The 12,396-nt window shown below is 53.2% G+C and overlaps 7 protein-coding genes across 7 annotated transcripts; 4 read left to right on the top strand and 3 right to left on the bottom strand.

Annotated features, from left to right (window-relative positions):
* Positions 1-93: 93 nt before the first annotated feature.
* Positions 94-1,292, top strand: IAQ61_008871 (uncharacterized protein; the record flags this gene model as incomplete). Its single annotated transcript, XM_003836460.2, has 3 exons — positions 94-104; positions 341-349; positions 521-1,292. 3 exons carry the CDS (start codon positions 94-96, stop codon positions 1,290-1,292), a joined length of 792 nt encoding a protein of 263 aa, XP_003836508.2.
* Positions 1,293-1,546: 254 nt separating this feature from the next.
* On the bottom strand, positions 1,547-2,835 carry IAQ61_008872 (uncharacterized protein; the record flags this gene model as incomplete). Its single annotated transcript, XM_003836461.1, has 4 exons — positions 1,547-1,728; positions 1,787-2,174; positions 2,232-2,466; positions 2,666-2,835. 4 exons carry the CDS (start codon positions 2,833-2,835, stop codon positions 1,547-1,549), a joined length of 975 nt encoding a protein of 324 aa, XP_003836509.1.
* Positions 2,836-3,352: 517 nt separating this feature from the next.
* Positions 3,353-3,996, top strand: IAQ61_008873 (uncharacterized protein; the record flags this gene model as incomplete). The annotated part of the gene is made up of 2 exons (XM_003836462.1): positions 3,353-3,661; positions 3,727-3,996. 2 exons carry the CDS (start codon positions 3,353-3,355, stop codon positions 3,994-3,996), a joined length of 579 nt encoding a protein of 192 aa, XP_003836510.1.
* Positions 3,997-4,615: 619 nt separating this feature from the next.
* IAQ61_008874 (uncharacterized protein) lies at positions 4,616-6,938 on the top strand (the record flags this gene model as incomplete). Its single annotated transcript, XM_003836463.1, has 7 exons — positions 4,616-4,817; positions 4,867-4,892; positions 4,944-5,028; positions 5,078-5,203; positions 5,261-5,361; positions 5,427-5,873; positions 5,931-6,938. 7 exons carry the CDS (start codon positions 4,616-4,618, stop codon positions 6,936-6,938), a joined length of 1,995 nt encoding a protein of 664 aa, XP_003836511.1.
* Positions 6,939-7,243: 305 nt separating this feature from the next.
* On the bottom strand, positions 7,244-8,661 carry IAQ61_008875 (uncharacterized protein; the record flags this gene model as incomplete). Its single annotated transcript, XM_003836464.2, has 2 exons — positions 7,244-8,568; positions 8,631-8,661. 2 exons carry the CDS (start codon positions 8,659-8,661, stop codon positions 7,244-7,246), a joined length of 1,356 nt encoding a protein of 451 aa, XP_003836512.2.
* A 684-nt stretch (positions 8,662-9,345) lies between these two features.
* IAQ61_008876 (uncharacterized protein) lies at positions 9,346-9,993 on the top strand (the record flags this gene model as incomplete). Its single annotated transcript, XM_066098161.1, has 1 exon — positions 9,346-9,993. One exon carries the CDS (start codon positions 9,346-9,348, stop codon positions 9,991-9,993), a length of 648 nt encoding a protein of 215 aa, XP_065951800.1.
* Positions 9,994-10,387: 394 nt separating this feature from the next.
* IAQ61_008877 (uncharacterized protein) lies at positions 10,388-11,926 on the bottom strand (the record flags this gene model as incomplete). Its single annotated transcript, XM_003836466.2, has 7 exons — positions 10,388-10,837; positions 10,892-11,087; positions 11,150-11,228; positions 11,341-11,372; positions 11,422-11,671; positions 11,728-11,745; positions 11,797-11,926. The coding sequence occupies 7 exons, from the start codon at positions 11,924-11,926 to the stop codon at positions 10,388-10,390; spliced, it is 1,155 nt and encodes a 384-aa protein (XP_003836514.2).
* Between the last annotated feature and the right edge of the window lie 470 nt (positions 11,927-12,396).

The raw sequence follows: 12,396 nt of genomic DNA on the forward strand, positions 1-12,396 counted from the left end.
CGGTCCCAAGGCACGTCTAACCTGTCACCGCGCGTCGGAGATAGGCCATGGGGTCATGGACAGCTCGCTGCTTACCACCTAGGTACAGTACACATGTACATGGAGTATGTAGACAACTTGGCTAGCGATTGCGGCCCGCATGTCGATCAAACGCCGACCGTGCGCGGCCCACTTGCGTTGTACCGGCATGGATTGTAGTAGAGTAGAGTACCTACACAATACACAGACGGCTCAACTACCGTATTCCTTTGCACGTGCTTGAACGCTCGGAATACCAATCCATACCCCCAGAGCTGTGAGATTAAAGGAACCGTCAACGGTGGGCCTGAGTCTTACACAGTAAGAGTGAGTAAGTAGGCAGATAGGTACAATAGACTAGACGCACACACTCCTCTCTACCGTACCGGTGCATACCGGTACCTACTATCGCACCTGCGCAGTGCTTTTTTGCAACCCAACACGCGAGAGAGCAGTGACTCCATCGACAGCAACACGCACTCACTAACCAAGTCCATGCCAGAATCGCCGGCATCCTCTGCATTGTCAACATGCAACCACCCCTTCTCATTGGTATTTCGGGCCCTTCGTCGTCTGGCAAAACAACCTTGTCCCGCCTGTTGCGAGACATATTTCCGCCTTCGAAAATCTTCATATTGCATCTCGACGATTTCTACCTGACCGACGCCCAAATTCCAATCAAGGACGGCATCCAGGACTGGGATTGTCTAGAGTCGCTTGACGTAGCCAGTCTAGTCAAAGCACTACAAGACATAAAGCTGCACGGAAAGAGCCCAGACTGGCTTAGCAGTAAAGAAGATCAAAACAGCGTCGGCGAGCATCGAGTCCCCGAAAGCGAGCTGGAAAGACTCCGAAGCTTGGTTCGTGGCTGGCTACGTGCCACACCCTCATGGGAGGACCGCAGAATATGCATAGTCGATGGCTTTCTACTCTTCTCGGAAGACATGCGCGACGTTCGGTCCATGTTCGACCTCAGGCTTTTCCTTCGCACCAGGTACCAAACTGCGAAGAAGAGGAGAGAAGCAAGGAGCGGCTATGTAACGCTCGAAGGCTTCTGGGAGGATCCACCGGGATACGTAGACAAAATCGTTTGGCCCAACTATGTCCAGGATCACAAATTCTTATTTTTGGGCGGAGACGTCCACGGTCCGTTAGACCCTGGGGTCTGCAGCAGAGTTGGCATTCACCCAATGCCTCCAGACGCCGAGGAAAACATGGCCGAGTGCCTGGCTTGGGCCGTGGGCGTATTAGAGAATGTCTTGAAGGCTTCATGACGTATACGGACAAAACCTGCTGCATCACATGACGCACGTTACACGCAAGAGAACGATTCTGCTATGATGTACTGTGTATGATGGGCTTATGGGTTATTGCGGAACATGCAAATATATCATCAATTAGAAGAAGCCAGCCCAATTCACTTAAGCGCCAGAAAGGTTGCCCCAGCCCTCTCTCGATACATGCAAATAGTGATGGTACCAACGTGGGAAAGTGAAGTGCTGTGCTGGGGACATGGCCTAGACAGACACTAGGTACTGGACTTGACTTTGTCGATGTAGGCCTGCCCCGGGCTCTCATATACAGAAGCAAAGAATGCATTGATCTGGGGTTCTTTGGCGAGCCATGTTGTCATGCCACTCAGTTCTTCGCGAAGGCGATTGATGGCTTGATGATCCATATTCGTCTGCGCGATCAATTCTGGCATGGTGACTAGATGACAAGAAGTTAACTATGGGTAGAGGTAAACAAGGAACGTGTCACTCCTTACCAAGCAGTCGTAGAAGATGTTCGCCGCCATATATATCAATCAATGGCTTGCCGGCAAGGTCATCGGTTGGTTGATTGATCCGGGTATCGATATCGTAAAACTGTTCGCGCTCAAATCGATACAACAATAGACGACCGAGAGCTTTGTTGAAATACTCCTTGAGACCTGCAATGACTTCTTCGAGAATGTCGAGCTCGGTACCATTGCGGCTGCCGGTTGCCTGTGCATACTTTTGGTACTCGTCTAAGATGACGCCGGCCGGCCGGCTTGACGGCAGTTGCACCAGCTGCAGATTCTTGGTGATGTTCTCCCAGTCATCGACCAGGAGGCTCTTCAGGCGGTCTGGCATATATATCCTGACAGCCAACTTGCTGTGAAAGTGTTCCTCCTATAGAGTCATTAGCAGCGCGACAGTGCAGGCGACACGGAACAGAGGAATACCAACTTTCTCGAGATCGTTATCACGCAATCTTTTCTGACCACGTGGTAAAGGAGCGGAAGCAGAGGTTTGACGCTCTTCGCTCCCTCTTGTGGAGCCCTGAACCTTCTTCTTGGCAGGTTGCGGTTGGGCTCTTGCAGCACGCTGTGCAGCTAGCATCTCATGCCTTAGGTTGTTTGCCAACTCTCTATTCTCTGGAGATAGCTTGCGTAGTCGATCTTGGGGAACCCAGTCGTCCCAGCTGTGACTGTTAGCGATGCAGTCCTGTGGCGCAGATTGCCCGAGAGAAGAGCATGTACTGGTTGGCTTTGGCTGGGTAAACAAGGGGGATAACATTTAGAAGGTGTGAGGATCGAATTTGTTCATGGGGCAAAGTGTGGGTTGGAAACAAGCAGGCAGGCAAACGGTTGGGAGAGTGCCAGCAGACGGTAGGTACCTACGTGTTTTTCCAGCCTTTGTAGTGGACTCGGTACTGGAAGCCACTCTTCTTGTCGTCGCCGTCGACGGGCCTGAGCTCGAGTACCTTGGCCTCGTAGAGCAACTCATGGTGGAAGCAGTAGACCTTCTCATCTTTGCGATACATAGGCTCAGGCGCAGAAGCAGGTGCCATGATGGCGGTGCGGCGCGAGGACTCTGTAGACACAGGGGTGAGGCCCAGCGCTGGCTCAGCAAGACAGTCGTGTAGCAGATGGCTGTTGATCGTGTCTTGTCGGCCTAGAAATGAGGCGCAAGACGGGGGCTTTGGACGGGCGTGCAAGCTTCGTGACGGATTGCCAAAAACTCTACCGTAGTGACAGGCAGGCCAGACGAAAATGCGCAGTGAAGAAGGAGCGGGCGAGAATGGCCCGAGGGTGCTCCAGACTGTGAACAAGGCGCACCTTCACCTACTGGTTACTGGTTACTGGTTACTGGTTACTGATACTGTACAGACTTGTGGTAGGGGTACTTTTGGAGTGGTTGTGAGCACGGGCCCCAACAACGCGTCGCGTTCTTGCTCCTCCCCTCTGCTTCTCGTTCTCCTCCTCCTCCTTCTTCTTCTTCTTCTCAACCACCTAGGTACCCAACTACTCACCTCCTCACCCACCCACACCCCATCTACTGCCACGTTCGACACTCATATCTCGGCAATGCCGTCGCCCGAGGCCCAGCTGCTGGCTGATCTGCTTCTCGCGCCCGCCCCGCTGCAAGACTTCACCACCCTGCGCCAATTCACCGACATCTTTCCCCGCGGCCACCGCGAGAACCCGGCTGTCCCGCAGCTCTACCGCGAGCTCCAGCGCCTGCGCGCCCACGACATGGAGACTGTGCGCCGCGACATTGCTGCCGAGGTGCAGCGGTCCAAGCCACTGCGGCGTGAGTATGCGCGCGAGCGATGCAGACTCGACAGCACTGCAGCTCCTGGCCTGGACCCCGTTGCCCTCCAGATCGAAGATGAGGTGGGCAATGCGCCCCCAACTTAGCCATATCTATCCGCCTCCACGGCCACTGACACCCCCCTCAGCTCTCTGGTGCGCCTCACCAGACGCCGCCACACACACTCGATACAGCACACGCGAGTATGCAAGAGGCTTGCCGAGGCTTGGAAGCCCAGTTGGAACAAATGGAAGAAGAGAATAGAAAATTATTGGACGAGGTCCGCGAAGTCGTCGGCGCACTCAGCGACCTGCGCCATGGCCGCTTTGCACAGACAGTTAGTGGCCATGACCTTGGAGAGGAAGTGGTGGCTACGCTGCGGAGGCTAGAGGCCATCTGTGTACATCCTGCAGGCTGAACAGGACACGATGCAATGCGGTCCGCTGCGCATGTCATGGCTGCACCTTTGGACGACACCACCACGGCACTACACGCCTCGTCCCTGCTGAGCACGTCTGCGCTTGTGCTGTTTCCGCCAGCTACATCAACAGCCTTCGAGGGCTTTCCCAGGTTACCTACGCGGCAAACCTCACGTGACCCCAGTGCCCATCAACGTGCCTGCACAGCGATCTGCACATGGATGTTGTGAATGTGCTACTCTCGACTGTCCGAGGAAAGATGCCATTCGGATCAACGTCAAACTACGCCGAGTCGTTATGTTCCTGTCGCTGCTGTTTTGCTGTATTGTATCCCATGTACAGTATCAACTCCGCCGCCCAGGTCAACCTTCCCGAGTTTCCGGGAGAACTTGGCTCCGTGATTGGCCACGAGCTGCACCTTAATCTATATTAAATGAATAGCCTCATTTAGAAGGCATTACCTCTTGTTCCTACCACGAAATTGTGGCTACCGTTTCCATCACTGAAACCTGGCTACACATTCATGTCTACGTGTCTCGAAGGCGTCTGGTGTTCTTATATGACCTGCTCCGTGTTGTGAATTTATCTCAATGGTCTACTATCAAAGGATAACCGAAAATGCTCATCTCATCTATTCTAGCGAGTCTGGCTTCGATATGCTTGCATACGAGGCCTGTGCTTGCTGAGTTGAGGATCACGGCCGACCATCATTCCTTTGGTGGCGTCAATTATCCTTTGCTTCAGTTCTTCACACCGCAGCACAGAGATGACACGATTCGAGAGGTTATCAAAAGCGGTGCTAGAGTGATTCGTCTGTTCAGTAAGCAATACCAAAGCGATTGGTAACACGGGAGCTAAGATCTCTATAGTCCGCCCGGACAAGCAGCATAACGATGTAGGAGAGTCCTGCCATCTTGAAAGTAACACTCTGGCTGACAAACTATAGCCTGAGGCTGAGCTTGGCGGTTTCGACAAGTCGTTGCTTGATCAATTTGACGATACCATGGCCGCAATCCACCACCTGTCAAAAGGTAGATTTGCGCATACGTAACCTTGACTTCAATCCTGACTGTTGGTCAGGTCAAGTCAAAGTGATTATTGCACCACACGACGCGCACGCACTTCGTGGCACCAATGATGTTCCGTGTGATGCGTATTGCAAGAAACTCAACGGGGCATTTCTGGACTTCTACAGCAGTGATGAAAGTATGTCATGGCCTATTTGCACGAACATCTGAAACCAATCCCCTCATCAAATTTTAGTGCGAGAAACGTACAAGACGCGCTTGGACGTCTTCTTCAAACACTATCCGTCCAAGAACTTTGATAATCGTCCTTGGGGAGATCTTTCGGAGATCATTCTGGTCTGTAAAATCACGGGATCAATCGTTCTCGTAGGGAACTGAAGGCTAACGCTGACTATGACCAGGGAGTCGACTTGCAGAACCAACCATTCAGTGACATCTGGCCGATCCCTTCTGGGGAGTCATGGCTCTGCGATATAGCCAACTATCTGAAGTTTAACATCGGCCTCGAATATTCTAATATAGCAGTCATTAGTGGCGGTGTGTCCGGACCGCAATCAGTCGATGGCATCCAGAACTTCCCCGAAAGCGTCTTCGAATGTGCTGCCATTGATGTTATTGGCATCCATGGTTACTTTTCCAAAGAGGATACCGCTACAGCAGGAACACCCTGGGCAAAATTGTTTATGCCTGGCAACACCTTGACTGCAAGAGCAAAAGATAGGGAAGGAAAGGGCAAGCTACTACTTGTGGAAGAATGGGCGTATGTGGATTCCAAGTTTGGGACCTTTTATAAGAAGGAGGCCATCTTTGACCAGGGAAATGCGCTGAATCTAAGAGGGATCCCCTGGGTACGTTGAGCTATCAGTCCGACAGACATATGACAGATACTAAAATCAACCCCTTAGATATACTCTCACCTCACCACCCTGGACGAAGGCAGATCAGCGCGTGTGAACCCTCTCCGAACAGAGTATACTGCTTGGACGGCTCTCAAAGATGTCTTGAAACGAGCGTATACGACGCGTAGCAACTTCAACTGGGACAAGTACCTGCCGCCTCCTTCTGCTGGTCTTGCCAAGCGACAAGATAGTGACGGCGAATGGATACTTAGGCGCGCTGGTCTTTCCAACCTGACAGCGATCCCCTTGAATCCTTATATCGTACAACAAAGCGACTGTACGTTCGGCTGCGAGGGCCATCTTTGTGACGCCGCCGACGGCTGTAGCCCTGACCTGATTTGTAAAAACAACATTTGTCAGCAGAATTCGGAGTCCCAGCCTGGCAAAATAGGCGATAGATGTAACAGCAAGCAGGTCTGTCAGGAGCATCTTCGTTGCTCGAATGGAAAATGTCAAGAATGCTCAGCAAGACGCACGATGCAGCCTGTCATGGAACAACAGAAGAGGGCTCGCGCTGGCGACACGGCGCCTCAGAATCCGAATTGGAATCATATCGTCGCCAGTGACCCCCAAGGCTCGTGCTACACCGACAGTCTTTCCAATCTCTTCGCAATCTGGCAGCATGACGGGTCGCAAGGCATGCTTCCCATCTGCCTAGCTCCTCCTGGACGCGGCAACCCCTGTGAATCTGCAGAGCATTGCGACGTAGATTCCTACTGCTCCTGGGGACTATGTACCCGCTGTTTGTCCACGGACAGCTGTCTGGGTGCCGTGTGTCGAAGCAATGCAAAGTGCAGGACAGGCTTCTGTAACGATCATGGGCGATGTGATTATCCAGGTCAAAAGAAAATCTTGACTGGGCCAGGCGGCGCACGCATGTCCAGAGACAAGAGAGTTGCAGGTGTGCCCAGAGGACATGAGCGCGGGCCAGCCAAGGTGAGAGAGGAGGCAATGCGGATCCATATTCCCGAGGACAAAGTTGGGGAAACGGGGCTGCCCAAGGCCACGGCATAGAAAGGGTTGTGGCAGAATCAAAATCAGCATCTCTCGAGGATGTAGACTTACCCTATCATCCGTCTCACGTGACAAAATTAAAATCTGACTGGATTTCAGAGGGATCAAATTACATTATTATACGTAGGGGTATCGCAATTCCTCTCCAGACGACATCTAGAACGTCATAAATCAGCATAAGCTGTATATGCGCACTCATTACACCTCTAATCGCCTTCGCCCATGTCCTTGCTGTAGTAGATTCATGGACAAGGCACAGGTCTTGGTATGAGCAGCTGCCACAGGCCCCTGTTTCACGGCAACCATCAACTAGGCGAGGCAGTTGTAGCACCGCCAGCCATCTGCCAGAACGCGTGATTGTCTTGCATGAGCTTCTCGAGGAAGTTACCGGCCTCCGTCAAGACACTGCTCTTGCTCAGTCCTCCGTTGCGAATCTCAGGCACAAGATCGTGAAGATCATCGAATCCTCGCTTGATAAGATTTCGACGCTTCTGTTCAGAGAGAATATGGTTACTTCGCTTTTGCTCTTCTGTAAGATTCTCTCGCTGTAGCTTCTGTGCAGCCGCAGAAGCCCGCTTCTTTTTACTGTTGTCTTCCAGTAGGGCTGCTCTGCGATGTTTGCCAGTCCGTGGGGCCTTGCGAGGGCTTTCTTTGCCGACTCGATATTTACTCTTTCTGCGTTTCTTGGCTGGTTTATCACTGCTTTCGTCGTCTGATGTACCACGTCCGGACTTGTCTTCCTCGCTCACGTCGTCGGCATGCATTGGCTGTGGCGGCATAGGTGTGGCAGGCTCCGGTATGCCGACAATGGATCTCACCAGGAACTGAGAATGCTCGAGGTCGTGCTGCGATTGTCGCCTCGTGGCATCATCGTGCCCATGGTCTTGAGATGCACAGAATCCCGCGGGATTGTTGAAAGAGCTGTCTGTGCCGAATGTGTACGATCTCTTCAGGTTGGGTTTCTGAAAGGTCGTGCTGTACTCGGCTTCGAGCTGCTGCAACTGCTCGGACGCTCTGTTGGCGGCCCATTGGGCGGCCCATTGTGCATCGAGAGTGCCGTTCTCGGTGTGTTTAGGTAGCAGTGCGGCAAGCTGCTCATGTAGGGGGCCATGTGGTGTGATGACCATGGGCCGGTTGTTCTGGCTCGATCCAGGGGCGCTGCTGGCGGTGGTGTTGGTGGGCTGCGGCACTGGCGGCTCGGGATAGCCGTGCGAGGTGCTGTTTGCATATGGCGGCTGTGCATTGTTGAACAGGGTTGAAGCCGCCTGTAGGTCGTCCTGTGTACTGCCGAGGTGGTTTGCGAGCAGGGTTGGGGGGAAGGTGGGTTCGTGGTAGTAGTTGTGGTGTTGCAGGTGGGTTTGGTCGGGGATGGTGGTGGTGACGCGGTGGACGGTGGCGGGTGCTATGAAGTCGCTCCAGTTGTTGTAGTCCCAGACGGGTGCGTCCTTGGAGTTGAGTGGCGAGGGCAAAGGCTCGGGCTCGGTGACCAGGAAAGGGTCTGTGTTGGTGAAGAAATCGGCGAGCGACTGGTTCTCCGTGTCGTTGAGCAGCGGCGGGCCTTGTGCGTGTGATTGGCCGTCGGCATCGAAGGTCGACGAGGGGCCGACGAAGAAGTCGTCGCTGAAGGTGTCTGCCCGCGTGTCAGTGGGAGGAGGGACAGGAGCGGCCGGGGCGGCCGGAGGAGCAGCCTACAGCCAAAAGGCGGCGGATCTTTGTCGCCCATGGCGGACTGTGAAAGGCCTTTTTGGGCGTGGCCGTGGCACCCGCGAAGGGCCCTGCGAACGAGTGCAGCGACAGCGTCGCCAGGGTTGCGCCGTTGCGGGCGGGCGGGCGGAAGAGGGGGGGTTGGTGGGATGGCGATACAGACAGGCGGCCAGGGCAACGACGACAGCGACAGCAGGCAGCTCGACTTCAACCGGCTATTGCCTTTTCCTTGCGGCTTATTGGGGGTTGGGGGAGAGAATGGTGGAGAGAAGAGGAACGACAGTAGCTGAGAGAGGGCGCCGTCACATGGCCAGCCGCCGACGTCGCCCGCCTGGGCATCTATCTAGAATGTAGTAAGTAGTCTTGTCTGGGGTTGTAGTGGCGGCGTGGAGAGAGAGAGAGAGAGAGGGGGGGTGGTGGTGGGGAGAATGTTGGTTGAGAGTTTGCGACTTTGTTGGGGGCGGGTAGGGGGATTTTTATTTTTCTTGTCGTGGGTGTGAGTGAGTGAGTGAGTGTGTGTGTGTGTGGGTTGGTGGTGTCTGTCGTTGTTGCTCATAAGAGTAGTATGGGACCGGTAGCCTTACTCTACCACAGTCCACAGTACTCTACAACATGCAGTATAGTACATTAGGTACATAGCCATTGTACCGACCGCTTACGTATTAGCTCACCTTGCAGGCAGCTTCCCGTCCTCGTCTTTCACATGTCACGCACGCCCTTCCATCTGCCATCCCTTCAAACCCCCCCACCACCATCCACCATCCACCATCCACCATCCACCATCCATCATCCACCATCCACCATCCATCATCCATCATCCATCATCCACCATCCACCATCATCACCCATCATCATCACCCATCATCATCACCCATCACTCCAATCACCCTGCCCCCTCCCAGGAAAAAGCCCTCCGCGCGTGCCCAGCAAGCCGACTCGTGCCGAACGGTCGCTTACTCTCCCACCCCCGGCTAGGTCCCCTGGTTACAAGCATGTACGTCTGGTAGCTAGGATATTCTGGACTCTCGCATTCTGGGGTAGACTAACCGCCTCGGCAAACTCGTCCGCGTCTTTTTCAACTCTTGTTTCACCTTTCCCTTCTTTGCACACACTCGACTCTTTTTGGGAGAGAAGGCCTTGGGTTCCGGACACGGCCTTGCCCGAGACCGACCCAATCATTGTACATGTAGACGTCACAGCAATTACACCAATGAACCCAACCAATCCCATGTTGTTTCTGCATAGGACGATGGCCATTGCACCAACCTCGTCCTGCCCTCCCTCCAGATACCTACCAGCTAGGCCATACCATGTACTCCGTTTCTTCTCTCCCGAGGGAAACGATATGTGACACCGCAATCTCTGCGTCGAGCACGCACTACGGGAATCTCTTTGGCTGGCTGAGCCAACAGGATGCATTCATTACCTAGGTACACCCGCGTGGCTGCTGATCACCTACCACATGCTCCTTCGCTTCACCAGCTTGGCCATGCTACCGCTGTATCCGTGTGTGGCCACCACTGTCCATCTCATCGTCAGCATGCGCCAAGAACTACCCTACAGACAGATGCAAGCGGCAGATGATCACAATGAAAACGTTGAGCCAAGTGAAGCGCCATGCAGCCCAGGCACACACTCCACGAGTCCAGGTCAGGCAAACAGTCAATTTGGTAGTGCAGCCTCATCCTTCCCGTGCCTACGAACGCCTTGTAGCCTCCACACGGAGCAAGCCATGAAAAGCGGCTTTATCCTATCCTCTTCACATGCTCATCGACCAAACACTTCCAGTCTGCACTTCCGTAGTAGATGGTATGTCCATCATTGTGCGTCTGCTGTCCCGAGCTTGGAATAACATCGCCGAGCTGCCAGAAGAGGTCGCCTGCCATGCCAGCATCTTTAAGACCCAGGCTGGTTCTCTGCCATTCCGACTCCACGGGACAGTGGTCGGCCGCTTGACTGACGCCGTATTCTTCAAACAGGCACGGCTTTTTCAGCTGAGCACAAATCTTTGCATGCGCCTCGATCCACCCGTTACCCCATGCATTGCTAACGCCCCACGAGCCAGGGTATAGGTGAAATGTACCAAAGGAGATGTTGGGCAGAGCAAGGTTGGCCGCCCAGTCGACACCTTCGCTGAATTGGTATGGATACGACCCATCTCCAGCAAGTCCAAAGCCCTCGTCCCCTACTGTGATCTACCCAGGTACGTCAATACTCAATCTGTACCCAGCAGAAGCCCAAGCACGTACCATATGATCGGAATCGAGCGAGCGAATGTAGTCGGATGTCTTGCGGATCCAATCCGTAAGCACCGAAGTCTGGCAACTCTTGCATCGAGGCTCGTTGGCAAGTTCCCAAGCAAAGACGGCGTTGGAATTTCGATAACGGCCCATGACAGCCTTGATGTAGGCCTGATACATATTCTGACATTTGGCTGCTTTGTACCTATTCGTTCAGGTTCTGGTTTAGCGTTTGCCCTACGTGCTATCCGACCACGAAGAACCTACCATTGCTCGTTACTGCTGACACCACATGCAGAGAAATAGGCCGCCATACCACCATAGTCGGTCCAATTGTTCACAAAGTCTATTTATGGAAATGCCAGCATCAGTAAGGCGTCTCAAAAGAAGGGGAGATATAGGCATGGAGCAGCCGAGGGCATTGCCTCAGCTCTCGCTCATCGATTTCGACTGAAAACCGGATTCCAGGCCATGGCTTGGGGAAAACTTACTTTACAAATGTTAGCCAGAGTCATTTCTACTCGAGTCGTGGGGAGTACCTTATAATGAGTTTGATATTGTGCTTCTCTGCCGCCTTGACCACAGCATCGAGACGTTGAAGGCCATTAGCGCCAGTGTTGATGGTCACAGAAGATCCGGAAAAGGCCTGGAAGTACACTGTTCCCGAGCTAGGTATTGATGTCACGTCGTTGAAGCCCCAGACGCGTAAGATCTTCTGGCCAGACGTGGCCAGGTGGCCCATGATAACATCGACATCATTGTCATTGGTAAGGAAGGGGATCCAGTAGCCTTCAAATTCGGGACTTGTTTAGACAGCTTCTTTATATCCAGATGGGATGACTTACTATTGGTGCCAGCGTAATCTGAAACATTGGGTTAGTCATGGCCAGAAAACAATACTCATGGCTTCTTACACTTGGTAACGCCGTCGATGTTGAATTTCAATCCATCTGTCTTGGCAATAGATGCCCTTGGAGATAGGTCAACGGCTGTTGGTACTGCCAAGGCAGCCGTGACAAGAGAAAGAAGCACAGAAGACTTCATGTTTGATGCTATGTTGAATGACTACAACGATGTTGGCCATGTTGGCCATGTTGACCCATCCTTATAAGCATATGGTTGGCAAAGAAATCCACGGATTAATTTTCAAGGGCACAAATACGGGACTAGCGTTGCGCACAGATTGACTCTCGTGACATGTAAGTTGCGGGGGTTTCTATATAATTAAATATTCCATAGTAGGCAAGGGGTAATGAGACGTACTACTGGTGCACTAACGATACTACTGTATCACCTTCACTTACCTGGGCGCGGTCCGAGCCCAGACGGAGCATCCATTTCCGTGCTGCCTTTGGCTAGAACACGATTCTGAATCGTGAAAGACGTACATCAGGAACATCCGAATAGGTGAGCAGGCCTCTCTTTATGCACCCCTCCAAGTCTGATTGCACGATCCTGTGCGCACGCGCTCCTTTTGCCTGACCTCTCTAGCCGTTTCCATAATGCTGTCCTGT

Source organism: Plenodomus lingam, assembly GCF_022343315.1.
Source record: "Plenodomus lingam strain CAN1 chromosome Unknown contig_5, whole genome shotgun sequence".
NCBI classification, from domain to species: domain Eukaryota; kingdom Fungi; phylum Ascomycota; class Dothideomycetes; order Pleosporales; family Leptosphaeriaceae; genus Plenodomus; species Plenodomus lingam.